General features: G+C 42.2%; 1 protein-coding gene across 2 annotated transcripts in view; it reads left to right on the top strand.

The window, feature by feature from the left end:
• Window positions 1-703: 703 nt before the first annotated feature.
• The window catches only part of spns2 (spinster homolog 2 (Drosophila)), a 62872-nt gene continuing 42791 nt past the window's right edge, over window positions 704-20784 (top strand). For both annotated transcript variants that reach the window (XM_041050871.1, XM_041050872.1), the window contains exons 1-2: window positions 704-1161; window positions 19909-19974. In XM_041050871.1, coding sequence (XP_040906805.1) covers window positions 930-1161; window positions 19909-19974 — 298 coding nt within the window. In that variant the 5' untranslated portion in view covers window positions 704-929. The remainder of the gene's footprint in view (window positions 1162-19908; window positions 19975-20784) is intronic.

The raw sequence follows: 20784 nt of genomic DNA, 5'->3' as shown, positions 1-20784 counted from the left end.
CTATCTGGTACCTTAATTCATCTCTGCACACAGAGATCTTTGAAGCAAATCTTCATTCTGCTTCACACTGGGCTGTAGTTTCTTTTTAATGATGCAATATGTTTGTAAGCTACACTTAGTCTTTAATGAAAAAGTCCCAAGTTCCAAGCTTTGATCAGAGACTCTTTCAAGGCTGAGACAGGGTGTGGGGGATCTATACTAAATCAATAAAAAAAAAGACATTTCATATTTATAGAGAGGAAAAAATATAGAGATAAATCCAGAGATGCATTTGGGACCCTTTACTAAAAATATGAGCACACCAGGGGCGATTCAGTAGCTCCCTCTGATCTCTAAATGTGTCTGTGCAACATATTTTAGTGACCTACTTCTATGAGCCTATAGATACTCAGTAGTAATATTAGTAATATTTTCTCAGCCAGCTGTCAATTCTCCAGTATAAATATGATAGAGGAGGCAGCATAAATCAATAAGCAAATAAATAAATAAAAATAAATAAATAAGGTCACACCCACCCACCCATTTCCCACCACTGTCAGCTCCTTAAAAATAACAGAGAGGTTTTTCCACCCGCACTCCGCTTCATGCCCCGACATCTGCAGCACAGTATCAGGTGCGGCTCCATCATTCGCTGCAGGCTTCAGGGGAGGAGTTTGTTACAGCCAGGTCACACCCCCTGCACTATGGCACTTGGTCCTTAGAAAAAAAAAAACTACAGTTCTATCCGTCCGTCAGCTCACACTGGTAGAAAAATATGATCCCGGGAAGAGCCGCTCCTGCGCTTCAAGACTTAAGACAAAAATTTCACTGCGACTAATTTCAGTTGAAATCACAGACCATCGCTGAGTCTGGTCCTTGTTGAACTATTCTCTTCTCCATTCTCCTCTGATTTTTTTTTTCCCCCTGCGCTGGATCTTTCGTGCCAGAAAATGTGTGTGGAGAGCGATGGATGCGAGATTGAAGGCTGCAGCAGTTCGGATGAGGTGCGCACGCTGTCGGGCAGCATGAGCCCCGGACTGAAATCCAACCCGGATCTTCACCCGTGCAAACCCGGCCAGAAATTCCGCGCCGCGCTGCTCAGATGCCGCTCACCGGCTGCTGCCGCCGGGATCCTCAGTTTTGGGAACGTCCTGAATTACATGGATAGATACACTGTAGTCGGTAAGAGACCTGACTTCTCCCTTTCTATTAAAGCTGTATTATAATATTATTTTTTCATGTGAGTGTCCCCAGCAAAGAGACTAGCGCGGCTTTCTTTATTTGCTGGAGTGATTGTACATACATTAATTGCCTGTGAGCTGTTTCAGTCTTGGAGAGCAGCTCACCTCAGCGCAGACGGGCGGAACAATGGGTTTGCCCAAGCGCAGTGGACAATCTGCTAAACCACTACTGATAGATGTTTTCATGGTTGTAGACTGTGGGTGCTGTGATTAAATCAAACTGATAAGCTGCATGTCTTCGCTATCACTCAAGAAAATGCTTGACATTAATGATTTTTACCCGGGGCTGGTAGATAATTGCTGATTGATCAATTAGGGCGGTCAACTCTCCATCCGCGAACCTGACTGCTCCACACACTGTGTGTGTGAGTGTGTGTGTGTGTGTGAGAGAGAGAGAGAGAGAGAGCGAGAGAGAGATGTCGCCTTGAGCTCATCTGTCAGAGCAGTTTCAGTGACTGCCAAATGAGAAAGAACGAAAGAAAGAAAGAAAGAAAGGAGAAGAAGAGGCAGTGATTAGTTCGTTGCTGTTTCTGGGAGCGATTTAGTCCAACATCTAATAGGCTGTGTTTTGTGCGGCAGCTCTCTGTGTGATGCTGTGATGAGGCCATGTGCTGTTAATCCTCCTCAAGTGTCCGCATTTCCTCACTATAGCTGAGACCCAGACCATGTTTCATTAAAACTGAATACAGTGTGCTGATGGAAATTAATTCTTTTTTTTTTTTTTTTTTTTTTTTAATAATGAACAGAGCATTTATTTGAGCCTAGTTATGGAACTGATCCATTAACCGACTAATTATAGATGTTAAAACAAAAGTCAGGAGAAGAGTCCAGCTGGATAAAAGGCAGATTTTTTAGAGCAAAAAAAAATTCTTTATGCATTTTAAGGTAGAATCAAATTATTTAAATTACAATTAAAAGAGTTCAGTTTGTAGTCTCTGTGTGTGTATCAAGAAGGTGTTTGAGAGATGTTTTTATTTGATGTGATTTGATTATTATGGTTTGAACTGTGTAACCTCTTATTACAGTTAATAACTGTGCACAGATAAAAAAAAGACTAGGTTGACTTTTTATCGTCATCTTAGTTTTTACCAATATTTGGTAACTGGATTTTTTTTAATCATCAATGCTTGGACGTTGGACTGTGGCACTGCATGGGTTAAAAATATTGCTGCAGCATGGAGAATGCAGGGAAGTGTGTTCATGGGCAGAGTAGGCTCTTCTGTACAAAGACATGCTTTCCTGGTTAAACTGCTGGTTTCTATTGATACACTCTTTCATGTCACAGTCACACAACAGAAACCTATTGAAAATCTTACTTGTGACTGTACCATTTTACCTCGTCTCCCATTATTTGTTACATAACATTAATATTCCGAAAACTGATAAATCAGAAAAAGGGTGTAATTTCCCTCTGTAGCCTCTGGCAGAAAGGAGGGGCTCATACAAACAACAGTGTGCACACTTTAGTGGCAGCATGCCTGTGGCTCGTCATCCTGAAGGCATCAGGTCCAGTCTGTCAACTTTAAGGAGTCGAGCCACAAAGACGTGGATGATGGAAGCCCTGACTGATCGTTACAGCGGGGAAGGCTCTCGCTGCTCGACCTACAGCCACACCAAGAATGTGTTGATGTACAGTGGTGTATCTAATCTTAGCGTCATTAAGCACCACTCAGTCACAGCAGATAGCTTTAACAGCCACATTCCCAGTCTCCCCCTAAAGTGACGATTTGTACTCCTGTCTCCGTACACCTGCTCATGCTTTGATCAGAGGAAACCCCTCATTAAGGGGCTCAAAAACAGCTCTATTCTGCTCTGTCCTCTCCATCATGATCCTGCCTCTAATCTGCCTCTGCTCTTTATGATACCTCTGCAAAGCTGTTAACTTTGCTGGATGTCTGAGCGCTTGCTGTGCTGTGACTGGAGGAAGAGCGACTGAAAGAGAGATGAGGGGAGAGTGGAAATAGGGAGAAGGAAGGAAGCGCTGGATGTTGGGGTTTTGGGGGCAGAGGGGAAGGGGGTGGGTAGGTGGGTGTGGGGGATGCAGCAGCCTTGGCTAACCCTCGTGGGGAGCGGTGCAGAGGGGGTCCCTTCCCTTCCCATCTTTGCCACCTGAAAGTACTGGACAGTTTGTTGCATTATGCATGAGCAGCATGTGCGTCAGACCGTCACACAGAACGGGGACCAGCAACCATGTTCATCCGACATAACTAAAACATACAGTATGAGCTGATCTGCCATCCTCCCTCCTGCCTCCATCTCCTTCTATCTCTCTTTAAGCCTTTCTCTGCTCTCCTGCTGTGTGAGCCACATTGCAGTAGTAATTAGGTGGTGGAAGCAGTGCGTCTGTGTTGGTAACACACAGTGTCTACTCCAAGTGTGTGTATGGGGGGGTAATGTATAGCTGTATCATATATCAATATAAAATTATATAAAATTAATATTGTATAATATTGGATTTGATTTCATAGAGGATATTAATTATTGTAAAAATTGGACGTTTAGCTTGAATGTTTTCGCCTCCTGATGCAATTTCTGAGCTTATTAAACAGTTCTAACTGAAATCAAGTCTCAGTTTATCTACTTTCCATTGTCACCTCCCTTCTCCTCATGTACCATCAGGACTCGATGTCCTCTTACCTCTCTGTCCCTTCTTGCTTCTGTCCACTCTGCTTTCTGCTTCTCACTCAAACCCCTTCAGCAGCAGGCACCCAAACTCATAGATCTTAATGTCAATTAAGCAAGCATGAGCACACACCCACAGAAAGCACACCAACACGTATTAGAAAAGACTCTCCCCACCATTTTCAAGAGGGGCTGAATGAGAGAGGGGAGTTGTGAGGGGAGGGGCTGGCTGCTGCAGTGGCAGGCAGTCAGAGGGAAGTGGACGCAGAGTGCAGGCAGCATTGAGCCTGAGTGATGCTGTTCCCCCCGCGACGTCAAAAGGTCTTTGTACCAACAGCCATTACTGTAGTGTGTGTGGATCACTAAAGCATTGTCACAGAGACAGAGGGTGACCAGTCCTGACACTGGGGCTATTCTGCTCCACAACAATGATGGGAAAATTGGACCCAGCAATGCACAGCAGCAGTGTCAAAGACTTGGATCTTTCTGTTAATCCCTGGTGTCAGAGGTTAAGCCACACGCACACGCGCACACACACTCCCACACATAAATAAAGCACACACAAACTGCAGTTTATGATTCCAACACTTGCCTTATCCAAGATGATGGTAAGAACCACAAAAGAAGAGAGAAAACACAATGTCTTTTTTATGGGAGGTTGTTTTGTTCTGGGTTCGATAGATTTACTGCCAATATGTTTTATACAAGACTTGAATATTTAATACCACCACTTTGTGAGGGGGGGGGGGGGGGGCAGCTTCAAAACAAAATCATTATGTGAGACTGAAGCGGTTGCTTATTGGAAGTATGTTTTTAGGTCTCAGCATGGCTTTAGAATGAGTAAAAAATAAAAACAATTTTGGTTCATTTGAATCACGAAGCAAAAAAGTAAGTTACTAGTTACAAGGACTGAAACTGACTGTAGTATAAAGAAGTTAAAATGCATTTTCAGCATCTGTTTCACTGGTGTAACGCGGTGTGTTCAAATAAGGATCATCAAAAGGTCACAAGCAGTTCTAATTTCATTTTGCATACTTCCACATTTCGGTGTTGTGGAATTAGCAGACAATGATCTGGTTTTTGTCAGACACACTTTTGGGCCAAATCCGAGTGTGAACAGGCACAGAGGAGACCACTATTGAGTTTCATGGCTGCTGAAGAGAAGCAGGGTGTGAATAACAGCAGTCAGCTACAAACTCTACGCGGTGAATTTGATTTCAGGCTCAGCTGTTCTGACAGTAGGTGAGACCTGGAGTAGACTGCTCCACCAGAGGCTTGTTTTTATGTCTCCAATGCAGACAAGGCAGAAATGGGGAATCTCTGGGGACTTTTGGCTTCTCACTGCATTTCAGAATAGAATAGTATTCAAGGAAATGAGATGGAGATCTGTCCATACAAGATTGAAGTGGAGGACCGTTCAGCTGGATGAGTTACGGTGCTCTGGCTGGGTCACTTGTGTCCAGCCTTTGGAAGCAGCCATTTAACCCACCGGCACTTATATTCCATTTGCTTTTTAGAGTGCATAAGAGCTCTGAGATTTAGAGGGGCACTGCGTTTAATTTAATTTGAGGTGGCTTTGGAACCTTAAATCCTGGTGCTGGTCTCTCTGTAGTCCCAGAGCAGACAGTCCAAGATCCTCGACAGCTTATCATAAAGAGGGGATTAAGTGTTTTTCAGAGAATATGAGGATATGTGAGGCAGACACTCAGCACTTAAAGTTATTTGCTGGCTAAGTAAGTAAACCCTGATCTGCGTTAACTCTAGCCACCCCCCTGTGTCACCCCCTTCTCAGCCAGCAAAGGGGCAATTTGTGGGGTAGTGACTGCAGCCTAATCTGAGCTGAACAGAAACACTGGGGAGCTGCAGATTAATACTTCTCCCAGTCAACCTTAAGATGAGTTGTCTCTGTCAAGCTGTAATTCCAGGAATACGCCCAAACAGGGTCGCTTCCCATTGGACAAGTGCAAGACCCTTGCATGTGAACTTTTGGCATCTTGCATATAGACACAGATGACTGTGTGGTAATAATCCTCTTAAGGCAAGGCCTTTGTTACACAGTCAAAAAGATGTAGCAATCTATCCAGTCTGACGGGCTATGCAAATTGATTCCTCTTATCTTTGTCCAGTTCCTTTGGCCTGTTCTGGGTTAACATTTCCACGAAAAAGCAGCATTTCTTTTCTCTTTCTGGGCTGGAAGTGCTCAGAATGCAAGAAAGCGCAAAACTTTCAGTTCCACAGAGAAGTGAAGATATTGTAGGTGTCTGCTGGGGGAATTTGGAAATAAGTCAGATTCAAGACAATATTAGAAAGTGGTGTCACTGCAAGGAAAACCCAAATGTAGAGGGTCTCCGACAATTTTTTTTTTTAGCTGCTGGTAGAAACACGTCACAGCAGATCTTAGTCAGTAACATGCAGCGTGTCAGCAGAATACGTCAGGGTCAGTCATACAGGAAGTGTCTTCTCACTTCTAAACTGTGTGAGAGGTGGTGTGGGCCATGCTCAAGCTGCTTTGGGTTTTAGCTGTTGGTTGTTTCACCCTCTCTCTTCTCCCTATTTCACCCTCTCTCGTTTTACAGCATTCACATTAAAGGTCCCCGAACAACAGCAGAGGCATTAAAACGATGGAAGGGCTTCTAGTAATTTACTTTATAGGGCTGCTGCCTCTTTCTTGCTGCACTTTTTTCCGTCTGATGTGGAGCTGTTTTAAATTAGACGAATTGTACTGTACAACATGAATCCACGTCCCTTTGAAAGACAGCATCATCACTCCTGCACTTTTTGCTTTACTACATTTCTGCATTTTCCAAAAACACTGCTGACAGCAAAATATTGACATTATTTGACAGATGTTAAAGTGGAGTCCTGAACAATTACACAACTTCCTTCCAAGTGGACTTTTCCAGACCGGCTTCCCACAGATATCCCACTAATCTCTTTATGTCTATATCCTAGCGTGCCAGTCCCACTGCTGTGAGAAAACAGTCTGTGTGTTCTTTAGGCTCTGATTTAGCCGACGTCTGTAATAGTAACCGATGGAATTAGACTGAGTTTCTTCCTCTGCCAGTGCAGGCCCTTTCATGTGGCTACTCCAGATTCTGCCATCGAGTAGATGCACTTCCCTTGCAGCAGCTTTCACCCTGTGACCCTCCAGCTATGAACGCACCGTTTCATGGCTGTACTGTTGGTCACTTTGGGGTGACTCTTTGACTCTTCCCCAACCCACAGCTGTTATTTTGGCATTACCCCAACCTTGCATCCTATATCACTCATCACAGCTATGAGGCCATTACATGTGCTGCATTCTGGAGAGGATATTTTTACTCAGTGCTGCCCCAAGCTACAGGTTTTCAAATTGTGAGTTCAAGGGGAGGGGCGGAGAGAGGGACATGAGGCAAAAATACAGTATGACATGACAGGGACAGGTATATCCCACTGTTCTGAAAACAATGGGAAGCTAGTTAGTTAGTTAGTGTGGCCTACTCACCAGCACAGTCAGTAGTTGGAGCTGCAGCAGTGACACATCTCATGGAGGCCTTTAAAATCCTTAGTGCCCAGTTTCTGCAATTTGTAACATAACTCAGTCAGATCTGCACACACATATATGATACACACATTTTTAGATTCAGCATGACTAGCACTTTATGAGGATATCATCCTATCTGATGAATAAACATCTATAAAACTGTGTCCAAGTAATCCACTGATAGTTCACAATGGTACTATCACAGGTAAATTGCAAACAGGAAGTGCTAACAGGTAATTCAGCACTGTCACGGGGAGACCCCGTGCCCTAAAATAAGGCACATGCACTACACACTACACACTCTTTGTCAGGTAGATTTTATCAAAATGTTAATACCTGGTGGAAACTGCTGGGGAGATGTGTGTGGTATGAACCTTTGGAGGAGGGAGTGAAGGGGAGAAGACACATTGTGACTGGACATTTGATTTATTGAATTTAAATTGTGTTCACCTGTCTCCTTTGTTGCACTTCTTCCCCTGTCAGACCAGGAACAGCCAAAGCTGAGCTGGACCATTCTATTTGGTTAAATAGGGGGTTCACAGGGGAAGAAACCAAGTGTGGCAGACTGGGAGGGGTGTTGACTTTTACGTCGGTTTGCCAAAAAGTAAACAAATATAAGCAGAAAAATGTGGATATATAGCCCACAGCTAACTCAGTGACTCAATGGCAACAAAACCTCATCCCATATAATTTAACAGGATCCACCATCAGGCCTTTCAGCTTACAGTGCAATTTCGTAGTTTATTTAAATCCTTAACTTGTTCTAATCGTCTTTCTTTCTATCACTTCCAGCAGAGTGATGAGTCAGCTTGTAAAAAACAACAGTGCTTGCTCAAGCTGCCTGTTGATCTTCGAAGCGAAGGTGGGTGGTAGCCTGATGATCACTGACCTCCCCTTTGTCATCAGAGGAGTGTGTATGGATATAAGGACGTAGCAGTGGTGTTTTCTTTGGTGTAAAGAGTTTGCTTTAGGATTACATCCCAGAGATAAACACACTATCTGCTAAGTTCAGTCCAGCTTTTCAGACATGTTAGAATCACAGCAACATGTCATGAGTCATGAGCCAAAGCACAGGGATTCTCCCAATCTCTATCCATCCCCTCCCAAACACCCACCCTAAATGTTAAAACTGTGCCGCTCCCTTCCTGCCTCATTATCTAAGAAGATTGGAGTGTTTACCTGAGGAAAGAGCTGAAATTTGTCTCTTTAGGCAGTCGGAAAGATTGCAGGAAGGAAGGGGGAGAGACTTGAGAAGTGTCGAACACTGCTGTGTTTGACACACTGTCAAATAAGGGTTCATCCCTGCTTGAAAATATGAAATAGGAAAAAATGTGGTTTCCTCACTCCCTGCATTCCGTTTTGTTATCAGAGCAAATATTAAAAAGGAAAAGTTGGAGCAGCAATTTTGCTGAAATAAAAATGGTAGTTCTATGGCATTAATATTATTATATTAATATGTTAATATATATTTAAAAAAAACTGTCTTCAGGGTAGCACTGAGAAAACAGTACTAGGTATTTTCCAGAGTAGAACAATCGAAAACACGCTGACCATTTTTTCCTTTTTGTTAGACGACTGACCTTTTCACTGCTCAGACGACTCTGTAAATTTCCCTTTTCTCCAGCCACCAGCACTCTGTGACTCTTACATCCATTTCAACACACACATCAAGAGAAATAAAATAGAGAGAGAAACACAAAGCAACACAAACAAGTGAAGTTTCTGTGGTGTTGAGGCTACATCCAAGCCTTTGGCTGAGACTTCTGATACATGTGATGAGGAAATGGAAATATTAGAAAATGCAATCTATTTGTGAACACATACACAGTGAATATTGATCAACAGAGCAGCTTGGAATTTGTTACAAGTGATGAAACTGTAATATCCTGAGACACAGTGAAATTGGATTTTTCTCTGACACATCAACAAGTTGTTCTTGAGAGGATTGGAATCTAATATTGACCTGCTTGCAGCACAGGTTACACCCAGCAGTTGTGAAAGTAGACCTGCAACTCGCAGTAATATGAGGTCTCAGCTCCTGGAAGCTCCCACCAGCTGCTAAAATAATATTTAGAGTGCTTATTTGCAGCAGCCCTATATTTGAAAAGCCTTCCTTCTTGAGGAAAATGTAATCTTTCCCCCCATTTACATGTGATAGAGTAAATAGTGGAGCCTGGCAGAGGGATTATGTAATCCTTTATATCCACCAATCCGGCACTGGATAAGGTCCTGTGTGTGTGTGCGTTCCCTCACATGTTCCATCAGCTCCTTTTTTTTATTATTTTTTTTATTTTATTTGTGGATATCTGTCATGTTGCCTGAGCTAGATGAGATTACAGCTGGATTTTCATTACTGTGTTTAGCGTATGCGTTACTGTGCTTGTGGGAAGAAGTGGGGTCAAGTGATGGTGCTGACCTCTGTCAAAGATTTGAAACAACAAAATCAGTTAATACTGTGGGTCAGAGGTGGAAACAAACACACACTCCAACAGCCCTAGTTTGCTTTTCTGCTGTAAAAAGTTTACACTTAGGATTGAATTCCTGTGAGACTGTGCCAATGGTTTTGTCTTTTCAATTCGTCAGTTCTGTCACAGGAACAACACATATGTGCACATGCAGCTGTTACACTTCCTGTTGGGCTGTAGTCTAGCAGCATCACATTATCTTTCCCAATCACTCCAGCATCTCATTACAATTCTAGCAATGTTTTTCACTGCACACTTTGATTAGCAGGAATGTAGACTAAACTGCATTCTTGGTTTTTGTTTCTGCCTCCGCTGTGGGAAAATTTGCCCATAAGACAATGATAGGTGCAGTTTAGGTGTTTGTCACACACCAGAGTGGTTGGGTGGATTATTACAGCATTCTCCTGATTCCTCAGCACCTTCTGATCTCATGTATTTATAACACTGAACATATAGTATTATACAGTTTGGCTGAACAGCTTGTTGAATGTGGTAGTTGTGGCATTTAGTGCTGTGGTATTTTTGTTTAGTGATGTTTAGGACAAGACTGCAGTCTGCTGCAGTAACCTGTGTTGCCATTCACATTGTTGTCTGGCAGCACAACAGAGCAGTATAGTTCAATGACTGACTGATAAGTCTGGAAGGCCTGAGGCTACGTACTGTGCTGTAGGTAATGTATGTGGGATGGTATGTGGAGATAGTTAGTTAGTGTTGGCGCACGCCAAGAAGAACTCAAACTCACCTCACAGTCACTCCCCATGACTGAGAAATCAGGAGGCCGGGATGGATGGATGGGTCAACAAACCCATCCATCCTGTGGGTCTATGGGTTAGGCAAATGGCCCCATATTCTCATATGGTTTAGATTGGAGGTCTTGGACTGAGTTCAGTTTGGAAATGCAGTCACACCTTTTTTTTTATCATGTAAAATAACTTCAAACACATTGTCAACGGAATCTAACTATTTTTATTTAGAATTTCCTTTTGAGACCCAGAAAAGATTCAAAACAGCACCTGAGGCCATTCTTTATAAGTTTGTGCAAAAAGACATATTTGGGTTTCTCAGAGTGTTTGATGAAATAGCAGAGGAAGTAATGAGATGCATATCTAATTCATGAGACAATGAAAGATGAAACCCGCAGCCTTAAACTCCATCCCCACAAATGGGATGAAATTGCGCTGGAAATGACTTCACCCATAAATGAAGACACAGTGTGAGAGTGGCATTGCTGTGGTTGCTTTTGTACATAATGGGCGGCGTGTGTAAGGCTGTAGTGAGGTCACCTTCACATCATCTGAATAAAAATGCTTTTACATGTCTGATTGGTTCTTTCTGCAGTTCTGATGGGAATTCAGGAAGAAGCCTGAAGATAGAAAAAAAAAACACATTTGAAATTCATATGTATACATTTATAAACCCCCAGGGAGTCATTATAGAGTTAAAGGAGCAGCTAGGGTATACACAATGAAGTATAAAGTATCTATTTTCTTTATATGACAGATCAATTTAACCAACGTCTATCTAAACTAGCTATTTTTAAAACCTATTTTCACCCAGATTTGTGTTCTGATGAAAAATAGAAAAATGTTCCACAGATTTTAGCCATATGGAAGAGCCAGACAGACCCCTACTGCCCTTGAATTCTTCGGTTTGTGGAGCCTAAGCACTGCGATTATCCAGAGAAGATAGCTGTGCTGTGGTTGGTTGTTGTTAAATTGAGCTGAAAACAAATATCTTCACCAATTGTCTTCTCTTTTTATCATGTCTTGGGGTCATTTTGGACCCACTCTATTTGCAAAAAGCACTGAGGTCTAGACAGTTACTTTGACGGCCTGTGGACATCTTATCATTATGCATTACAGCTCACTCTGTGGCTGAATCAAAGGGGAGTCAGATAAAGTAGATGAGTCAGATGTCAAGCAGAGAAAATAGAAATGTTCTAGTAGATATGTGAAGTAGATATGTGAAGTATCAAGTATTCAAATGAATAAAGCAGCATTTTAGAGAATTCCCCTTTATCTGTCAGTAATTAAAAACGCCTCGTGTAAATGGGTGTCATTAAGTAAACTAATCTAACAAAGCTTGTCTTGATTTTACATACACTTTATGATAATTATGAAGCAAGATATTTCAATACCCCCCATAGTGGATTCCCCACATCCTCATAAAACCACAGCGAGACCGGAGGAGATTGTGGGAGAGGAGAAATGAAATCTCATTAAGAAAGACTGCATAATGACTTTAATCCCCCATGCTGTTATGTAAAAAAAAGCACTGGGATTATTGTGTGGTAGCTGTTTTGCGTGTGCACACACATTAATGCACACACACATACACACACACACACACACACACACACACACACACACACACACACAGTGGTGTAAGTGAACTCTTACCTGTCTCATGTTCTTTTTAATGGACAAACTGTTCCTATATTCGCCGAACTCCACAGTTTCATAATGTAAATAAGAAGGACATTGTGGGTGTTTATGCTGTAAATGTGCGTGTGTGTGTGTGTCTTTGTGTGTTTTCAGTTTGGATGGAATACAATGAAATTTTGTATTCATGTCCAACTCAGTATGAATTAGAACATTATTTGAGTATATTTCAAATTTTTATTTCATTATTTATTTGTAATATTTTTTCTCAAATGCTATCATTAGCTCAAATCTGTACTGTGTATTTAGTGTTAATTAGAAAATATTAGCATGCTGATAGGCTAAACTGAGATGGCTAACATTATCTGCTGAACATCAGCGTTGCTAGTGTGTGTATGATACCATGCTGACATTTGCATTTAGCTCAAAGCAGTGTTACTAAGTGCAGCAGCATCAAAGGGTTTTAATTTGACCCTTTGCACATTAGAAGTGTTGCTGGTGTTTGACCTTTTGGTTAATATATCAACTGTCTAAAAATCTGAGAGCTCATTATTTCATCCTGCTTTTAATTGCTGCTTTCAAACAGATATTTCAAGCTGTATACATGTATGTATTTATTTATTTAAGGCATAATGTCATTCTGGACAGTTCTTTCTTTATTGGTTGAGTTTGTTTTTCTGGATTGTGTTTAAATAGTCTAAGACTCAACCAAATTGAATGTAAACCTCAGGACATTTTTTTTTTTTGTGGGTTTGTGAAAAGGATATAGTCCATATCACGTCTCTATAAAACTGGACGCTGTTTGCGCTGCTCTCAGAGGCCCTGATTTTCTCCGGTTAACATGGCTCCTTGTCAAAATTCCACATAAATAACACTCCTTCAGGTCCACATTCAAGGTTGAGTTCAACTGCTGTTCAGTATTCCTGGGAGATGCTGGTGTGCAGCTCACAGAGATCCCCTGCCAGTCACACAGTCTCATCTCATCTCATCTCAAATACCTTTGCTTCGCTTCACTGCATCTCTTTCCAATACATCTAATGCATCATCTCATACGAACAAGTGGGCTAGCACCTGGATGTATTATTGATGAACTATAGGTTTAGTCTGCTCCCCTGATGCTTCACTATGCATCCTCTCCACTACCATCAAATATTTAACACGTACTGGCTGGGACTAATGCAGCGCGGGCCTTGAGCTGAATTCAAGCTTTTGATTAGTGAAAGAAAATTGGGTAAAAAAAAAAAAAAGCTTTTAATCAAAGTGGTGAGGCTGGCAGACCTACAGGCCTTTTAATTTGATTGATCCTTAGTTTGGCTGTCACAAATTTAGAAGATTAGAGTGAAAGCTGTCTCAAATGTCATAGTGTATCACTGGAACAATGGCATATTCATCCTCACACACTGACTGGAGCTCTGATTTGAATTTATTCATCTTGCTAGTGGTGTAGTGGTGGTTAGTAAACTATCATCTCTAAGCTGCTATATTGGCTTGATGTGGCGTCCACACCAGAGTCAACAAAATGTTGAATCATTTGGATTAGCTGAGTTTCACAATCAGCTTTGATTTCACTATAGTGAAAAGTTCTCAGAAATAGTCCCAATGAAACTAAAACTCTTATGTTTAGAGTATCCTTGATACGGCATCCACACATTAAAGTCAGCAAAATAAAAAAAGGAACATGAACTGAAACCACAAGTCTAAGTTACACTTGTTGTTTGGACCAACTCTTCAAAGTGCAAACAAGGGGTTTGTAGTGACAGTGACAGAAATAGGATTTGCATTCGTGTGAATGTGTTGCTAAAAGTGAGAAGAAGAAATATGATCCAGGAAGTACAGTTTGAATAACACATGAGCTGAAAACTTGTCAGATTCTGAAACACTGGGTTAGACACTATGTGCAAAGGTTTTAAAACTCTGGTCGGTTGTCATGGCGGCAATAATTTCCTTTCAATGATCGTAAGGTAAACTGAATGAACGAATGATCTTAAAGGTCTTAAAGAATGAAGACGCTATGTTTGCATGGCAGAAGTAGTTGCAAATCTCTCTTAAATTCAGGGCCCGTCCTGTGCCAGGAAGGAGTGCAGAAAGATCGTGAGAGAGAACAGGCCCTGAATTTAAGAGACATTTAGGATTATTCCTTTGAACTGACAGTAAATATATCAAATGTGCAGTATAGGGGGAAAATATCTAAAAAAAAAAATATGGTAATCTTCTAAATATTTCCCATTAACTGATAATGACACACTCCATTGACAGTACAGAGTCCTGTGTTTTCCTGCCTTAATATGCTGTGTCAAACTTCTCAAATTTACTGCAGATCTTCTCCAAAGATCTTCTACCTCCACCCTGATTAACAGAAAGTCGTGTTTTTGACTTTCGGGAGTTGAACTTTCTAGCACACGGTCACACTCCTCACCTCTTGCTGATTTTATTAAGGACTCCACCTCTTGTAGGAGCTCTCCTGTGCAGGCAGCTCTAGACACTGTTTCCCAGGCATCTGCAGCACGTTTCCTTTCTGTGTGGCAGGGAAAGGAAGTGGAATGGAAAAAGCACTCCCCCGCCCACTGTGGCCGCATAGCAAGGGAGGAGAGCAGTCGGTCAGGAGCCCGCCGGCCACAGTCGGGCATATTTGTGGTCACCTTTCTCCTTGCTGCAGTCTGAGCCGCTCTGCAGCCTGGCCTGCCTCTGCACTCTGTTGCTCTCTCCCTGCACTGCTCTGTTTCTTATTGTCTCTCACACACTTAAATCTGAAAATTGGTTACAAGAACAGCCAGAAAAGACACACTTTCTCCTCACTCATTATGTGCCCCCCACACACCCCCACTTCTTCCTTTCCTGGACTATTTATACTGATGGGGGTGACACATGAAAAGGAATCACCCTCTTTGCAGGAATGGAGGGGAAGGATCTGGCCACATCAGCAGAGCGGCTCACCGCTGCCTGCCACACTCCGGCCAGAATGAATGACTTCCATCCATTGGCTCCCTCTCAATCTGACGCACACACACAGTGAAACCAGGGGAAAGGGGAACACACACACACACACACACACACACATATACTATATACAGTATATAAACAATGGAAACATATGCTTTACAAATCCAATCCAGCCCTAACTGACCTGATGTAGCCAACATCTATTTCTTTGCTCCTCATGACTCCTCTCCTCTGTCTTTGTGTCTCTTTGTGTCTCTCACCAACACCCATCGCTGTTAAACTGGAGTGCTATTCTTTCCTTCCTCTTAGCCTAGTTTCTCCGAGCAGAAATAGAACCAGAGGGGCCGGAGATCCACAAGTCTCTGTTGGGGATTTGATATGAAACCTGTCCTCTCCAAGCTGATGAAGTTCTGTGTGTGCATTTGTGTGTATGGTTGTGTGTGTATGGTGTATTTGTGAGTGAGTGTATGGTTGTCTCTGGCAAATTAACACTTGAACTTCACCTCCAGTGGTTGAAACAAAAAAAACTGTGTGGTGTTATTTTTTTAGATACTTCTTTTTCCACAAAAATGATTAATTTATTTTCTGTAGCTTCAAATTATAGTTCATACAGTAAATGAACAGTTCAGTGGTGGCCTGATGATGGAAACAGCAAAAAACTGAAAGAAAGTATTATTCATATTGAAGAATGATCATTCACCATTCATCGCTCTAAATGCAGCATTTGTGGTTTGTTAACGTTCGCAATTTTGAGTCACTTCTTCTCAAGCTACGCCGAAAAAAGTGGTCATAAAGGCAGACTTTATGAGAGGGTGGAATAAGTGTCAGCTCCACACTGGCCCCTGACTCTGTGTCAACTCTGTGTTTTGACTGCAGCCACGTACACTAGTATATACAGTTCATCATCCCTATAAATTCATGAAACTGGTAGTTAAGTGTCAAAGAATACATAAATGTGGCTCTGGACTGTTATTACACATCACAAAACAGGTCTGTTAACAAATTTACTGAAGGATATCTGTGTATTCAAAGTCAGTGTATGAAATAAATAACAAAACATTAAGAACTTTAAAAATCCTGGACTGATTATTTACCCATTTCTTCAAGCATGCTCACTATGTTTTAGTTTCTTTTATAAAGCTAAAACAAAGGAGGGACAGGTACATTAGGGAGGGAGCGGCCTTCAGGGTAGCTGTCAGTGTACATTGCTGTCTGAGTGCTGTTACCCTGAATGCACATGGAAGTACCTGGTGTTATTGTAGTGTGCAGTCAGGAAGATCCACATTCCTGCGATGTTTCTTGCCTGGCATCATGCTCAGATACACACGGACCCCAGGAGGCCTGCGACTTGAGAAACTCATTAGCATTGTTCAATTAAATGGATCTGCAGGGGTTATATGTGCAGCGTTGTCACAATGGCAGTGGTGACCTAAGATGTAGCTATAATGTAAAATATCACTCTTTTCACTGTTGCTATGGTGTCGTGCCAGGTATTTCTGCCCCTGTATAATCACCTGTGTAATTTAGGATCACCTCAGCAGAAGCTGCCATGTGAGAAAAACCTGTTACAGAAATATTGATGTGCATATTGAATCAGGAACACTGGATCCAGCTGCAATGACGATTAGAAAGAGCCCATTTGCAGATTTGGAAAGCTGAGTTCCTTTGTGGTCTCTTGACCTTTATCTCTTTGAGTGCCCGTACAGCATTGCCATGGCAACTAAACTGGGTGCTGCCAGCTTGGTCGAGGGTTGTGGTGCCTCATTCTCAGATACATCGCCGAATGTCCCTGCATTTTTAAGACATGTCGGTTACAGTAGGGGAGAGAAATCAAAAGGACAGAGTTTGATTATCAGATATTAAAAGGCCTCATTGAGAGTAGAGATGATAGTTGTGATACACTGCTACACAAACACAGAGCTGCTGGCTCCCTGTAATCCCTTACAGATTAGCATTACACAGCTCATTGCTCTTGAATCTAGTACAATAAGCACTGCTGCTCTGATCTGACTTACTTACAGGTAGCTGCTGGAATAAGCATTATAATGTAAATAGTTTTAACTTCTCATACAGTATTAGCACATGTTTTTAATAGATATTATCTTGTTGAACTTGTCACAGGATCAAAGCTGTAGTTTATATTTTAACCACCACAGCTCTCTTGTCCCTGATCTTACACTAAGTGACACTTGGCCAGCTCTACCTTTATTAATTGTCTGCTAATTGTGTGGTGAGTGTAGACGGGTGTGGCTCAGACAAATGCAGTCTCTGTCCAGGAGGGACGCTCCACCATCTGGCGTAGGAATCCCCCTCCCAGCAGGCTGTGCGTATGTGTGTGTGCATGCTTCTCGAGGCCAATTAGAGTACAGCTGCAGTTGTGCGCTACACTGTTAAGCAGTGTTGTCGCTGTTTGACAGGCCGACTGAAGGGTGGTGGAGGGTGGGGAGATGGGTAGTGTCTGCTAAGGCCATGCAGGGATGACAGCTTGATGCGTTTTACAATTACAAGTGGTATCAAGTGCAGTGGTGGAAAGTAACTAAGTACATTTCAGTATTGTACTACATTTATTTTCCAGCAAGTGATAATATAACAAGCTTTAAAATACATAAAACATATTGTTACAGATTAAACCAGTGGTTTGAAACCTTTTGGCTCCTGATGTCTTACAAAAACCAGTATGTGGTCAGGGTCACATTTCATATGTCTCTAAGTTCTTCACAGCTCAGATCTGAATACTTGTTAGTGTCAGTGTGTGACTAGTGGGTGACAAATCAGCTCAGCAAACTCTTACCTGAAAGAATTAAAGGTGTGTAAAGGAAATGTGAAATATATCCATGATTCATCCTAACTTTGACTGGCTATGGACTGAGACTTCCTCCGCATACAAATATTGCATCAGTTGAGTTGTACCTGTGTTGGAACAGCTGCTCCTGCTACTGTATGCTCTGACTGCTGTGGGAAGTGCTAATAAGAAATGCTGTTACCACATGTCAGAGCAGAGGTGATGTTACAAATCGACGTGCGTGTTTTTGGAGAATGCTAATCTTGGGGAATTCAGGCTCTCCTCATCTCTGATGCTGTAGGTGACTGAGCTGTGGGTTTCACTGAAACTGGGGGATAAATAGCATAAGAGCACACTTAAGTCAAGACATTATGAAAGAGAAAGAAGGCAAAGAGTTGTGAGCATAACTCATAACAAGAATGCTGCCCTTAGTGTGAGAATGTGAGCAGGTGGTTTGACTCAGATGACAGGAATCTGACCTATGTCTCTGCTCCCAGTCACAGTCCAACCTGCACCCGCCTTTGAAACACGCTGCGTGTCTGTGTTGACAAATAGACAAGCCATGCCAGTGTGGAGGAGAGCAGGATCAACAACATTTATTATGCTGCAGTGCAGTTCCTTACTTGCTTGGCTGTGATCTTCCTCATCATCCTCCGAGGCAAAATCTCTGAAATGACAAGGACATTATGCACGAGTTATTTCTGAAACGTACAGAGGTGCACGATTCTAGAGGTCAAGTTATGCTAGGTTATACCCGTCTGCTGGGCTCTGAGGAGAGGCGCAGACAGATCAGACGCAGCCAGCTTTTTAAAATGTTAGTCATGCTGCTGTTCCATTTTCATGAGCTGTGTTGTAATTCCCAAGGACCAGTCTGCCAGTTTCAGAGAGAGTCAGATAGCACTACCAAGCACACCACACTCATCTGGACTGCCAGGATCTCAGGATAGAGATATATTATTTCTTTATCTCTCTTCTTTTGGGTTATAAAATAAGACTTTGAACTTTTCCAAGCTGGTGGTCTCTAGAGGAGCAGAATTCATTTGATGAAACTTGTTGCTTCTTGTTTACTGATGCTTAAAATTGTATGGTAGCCGTAAAGGGATTTTTGTTAAACCCTAATTTATCTCTCTCTGATCTTCTTCATCTTGATCCTCTGATGTTTATGATGTGTTAAAAAGTTTATGATTGTTCCTTGTGCATGCGTGACACGCCAGCAATGTTGAACAAACATAAGTCATAAGGCTGTGATGAGCCAGTATTCAGCTGTTCACATATGCTTCCTGTCCTACCTTTGGCTGAGTATCAAGTGCCATGCACTTCATTAAGACGTTAGAGGCATGCACAGAATGTGAATTTGCTCTTGGGTTACAGTAACAGGAATAAGACAGCTTCAAAGACCTTGTGGTTTCTGACAGTGGAGCAATGTTATGTCGCTGCTGCATGTCTGTGTGACTGCTGAGAGCTACCAGAAATATTGACCTCACACAGGCGGTTGCAGTGTCATCTGGTAAAACCAAAATCGACTCCAGTCACTGGAGAGTCGACCGTGCTGGAGCTGTTCCCCCCCCGAGCTGTTTACATGAGCCAGTGGTGGAGAAAGTGTGTGTGTGTATGTGTTTGCTATGAGAGTGTTTTCGTGTGTTTAACAGAAGATGTGATTTAACATTAGAAACTGTTCTTATACTCTATAACACCCTGTGGTGAAATCTTTGCAGCCATTTACTAAAGTTTAGCACTGTATGGCAGCCAAGAGAGCACTTACCAGGGATGTTATATTGCTCTTCGGGGATGTTAAGTGAATGAGTACTGTCTATCCATCATATCCACCAATAATCACAAGCCACAAAAGACTACCATAAAGCCAGAATTAAATTAGCCATAAGTCAAACATAGCTGACTGTTTCAGTACCTGTGATTACGATTATTATTAAGTCTTGAAACCACATTTATGTTTTTCCTCTCCTCCTGTTTACAGGTGTTGTGCTCGACATCCAGCGGAATTACGAGGTATCAGACAGTGGAATCGGCTTGTTGCAAACAGGTAACCCCTTTAATCCCATAATTACACATGAAAAATGTTAGCTCAACAGCTAAACACATTCTCCAAGTAATGAGGGTAATCATTGTGTAGCTGGGATGTTTTGGTGTTACAATACGGAAATTCATGCTTTCTTTTGCAGAGATATTGATGGAACAATTTACAGATAGAAGTGCTGTGCATTATGGAGTTAGTTTACACTAATGTTTTACTTATTCCTCTCCTTTTTCTTCCTTATATGTATTAAACTGCTATAAATGTAGAAATGAGAGAGTTGTCTCAGAGGAAAACATAAAAACTATGACACACGTGAAAAAAAGTTTCATAAAGCCTTTTGTGTCTAAGGGTGTGGAGTTTGTAAATGTATTAAAATTGAAGCCGGTTACATTTACTTAACACCAACGTATCACAGGCTGACCTAAGTCAGGGTGTTTTTGGGAGCAGCATTTCCTCACAGTCAGGAGCCGCGGCAGCAGCAGTGGCAGGGCAGGTCAATTGAAAGCAAAACAAAGTCAGGAGCCAGGCAGACTGTTCTCCTGAGAGCCTGCATGCATGTACCCTGAGTGTGTGTGTGTGTGTGAGGACTCTGGCTCAGGGCAGGGTTTCCTGCTCCACTCACGACCCCAGATGAATTCACCTTTTAGGGAGATACCTTGCAAAGCCCTCTCATTGGAGGACAGGACCCACTCTTGTCTCCATGTGCCCTCAAACTCATTCAAACACCTACAAACGTGCACACAAAGTGCCATTGAGGGCAGGCAGGCAGGTCTGAGGTCCGAGGGTGAAAGAATACAGCCCAGTGTTTCCTCCGTC

Source organism: Toxotes jaculatrix, chromosome 12, assembly GCF_017976425.1.
Source record: "Toxotes jaculatrix isolate fToxJac2 chromosome 12, fToxJac2.pri, whole genome shotgun sequence".
NCBI classification, from domain to species: domain Eukaryota; kingdom Metazoa; phylum Chordata; class Actinopteri; family Toxotidae; genus Toxotes; species Toxotes jaculatrix.
This window is presented reverse-complemented; position numbering and strand designations above follow the sequence as displayed.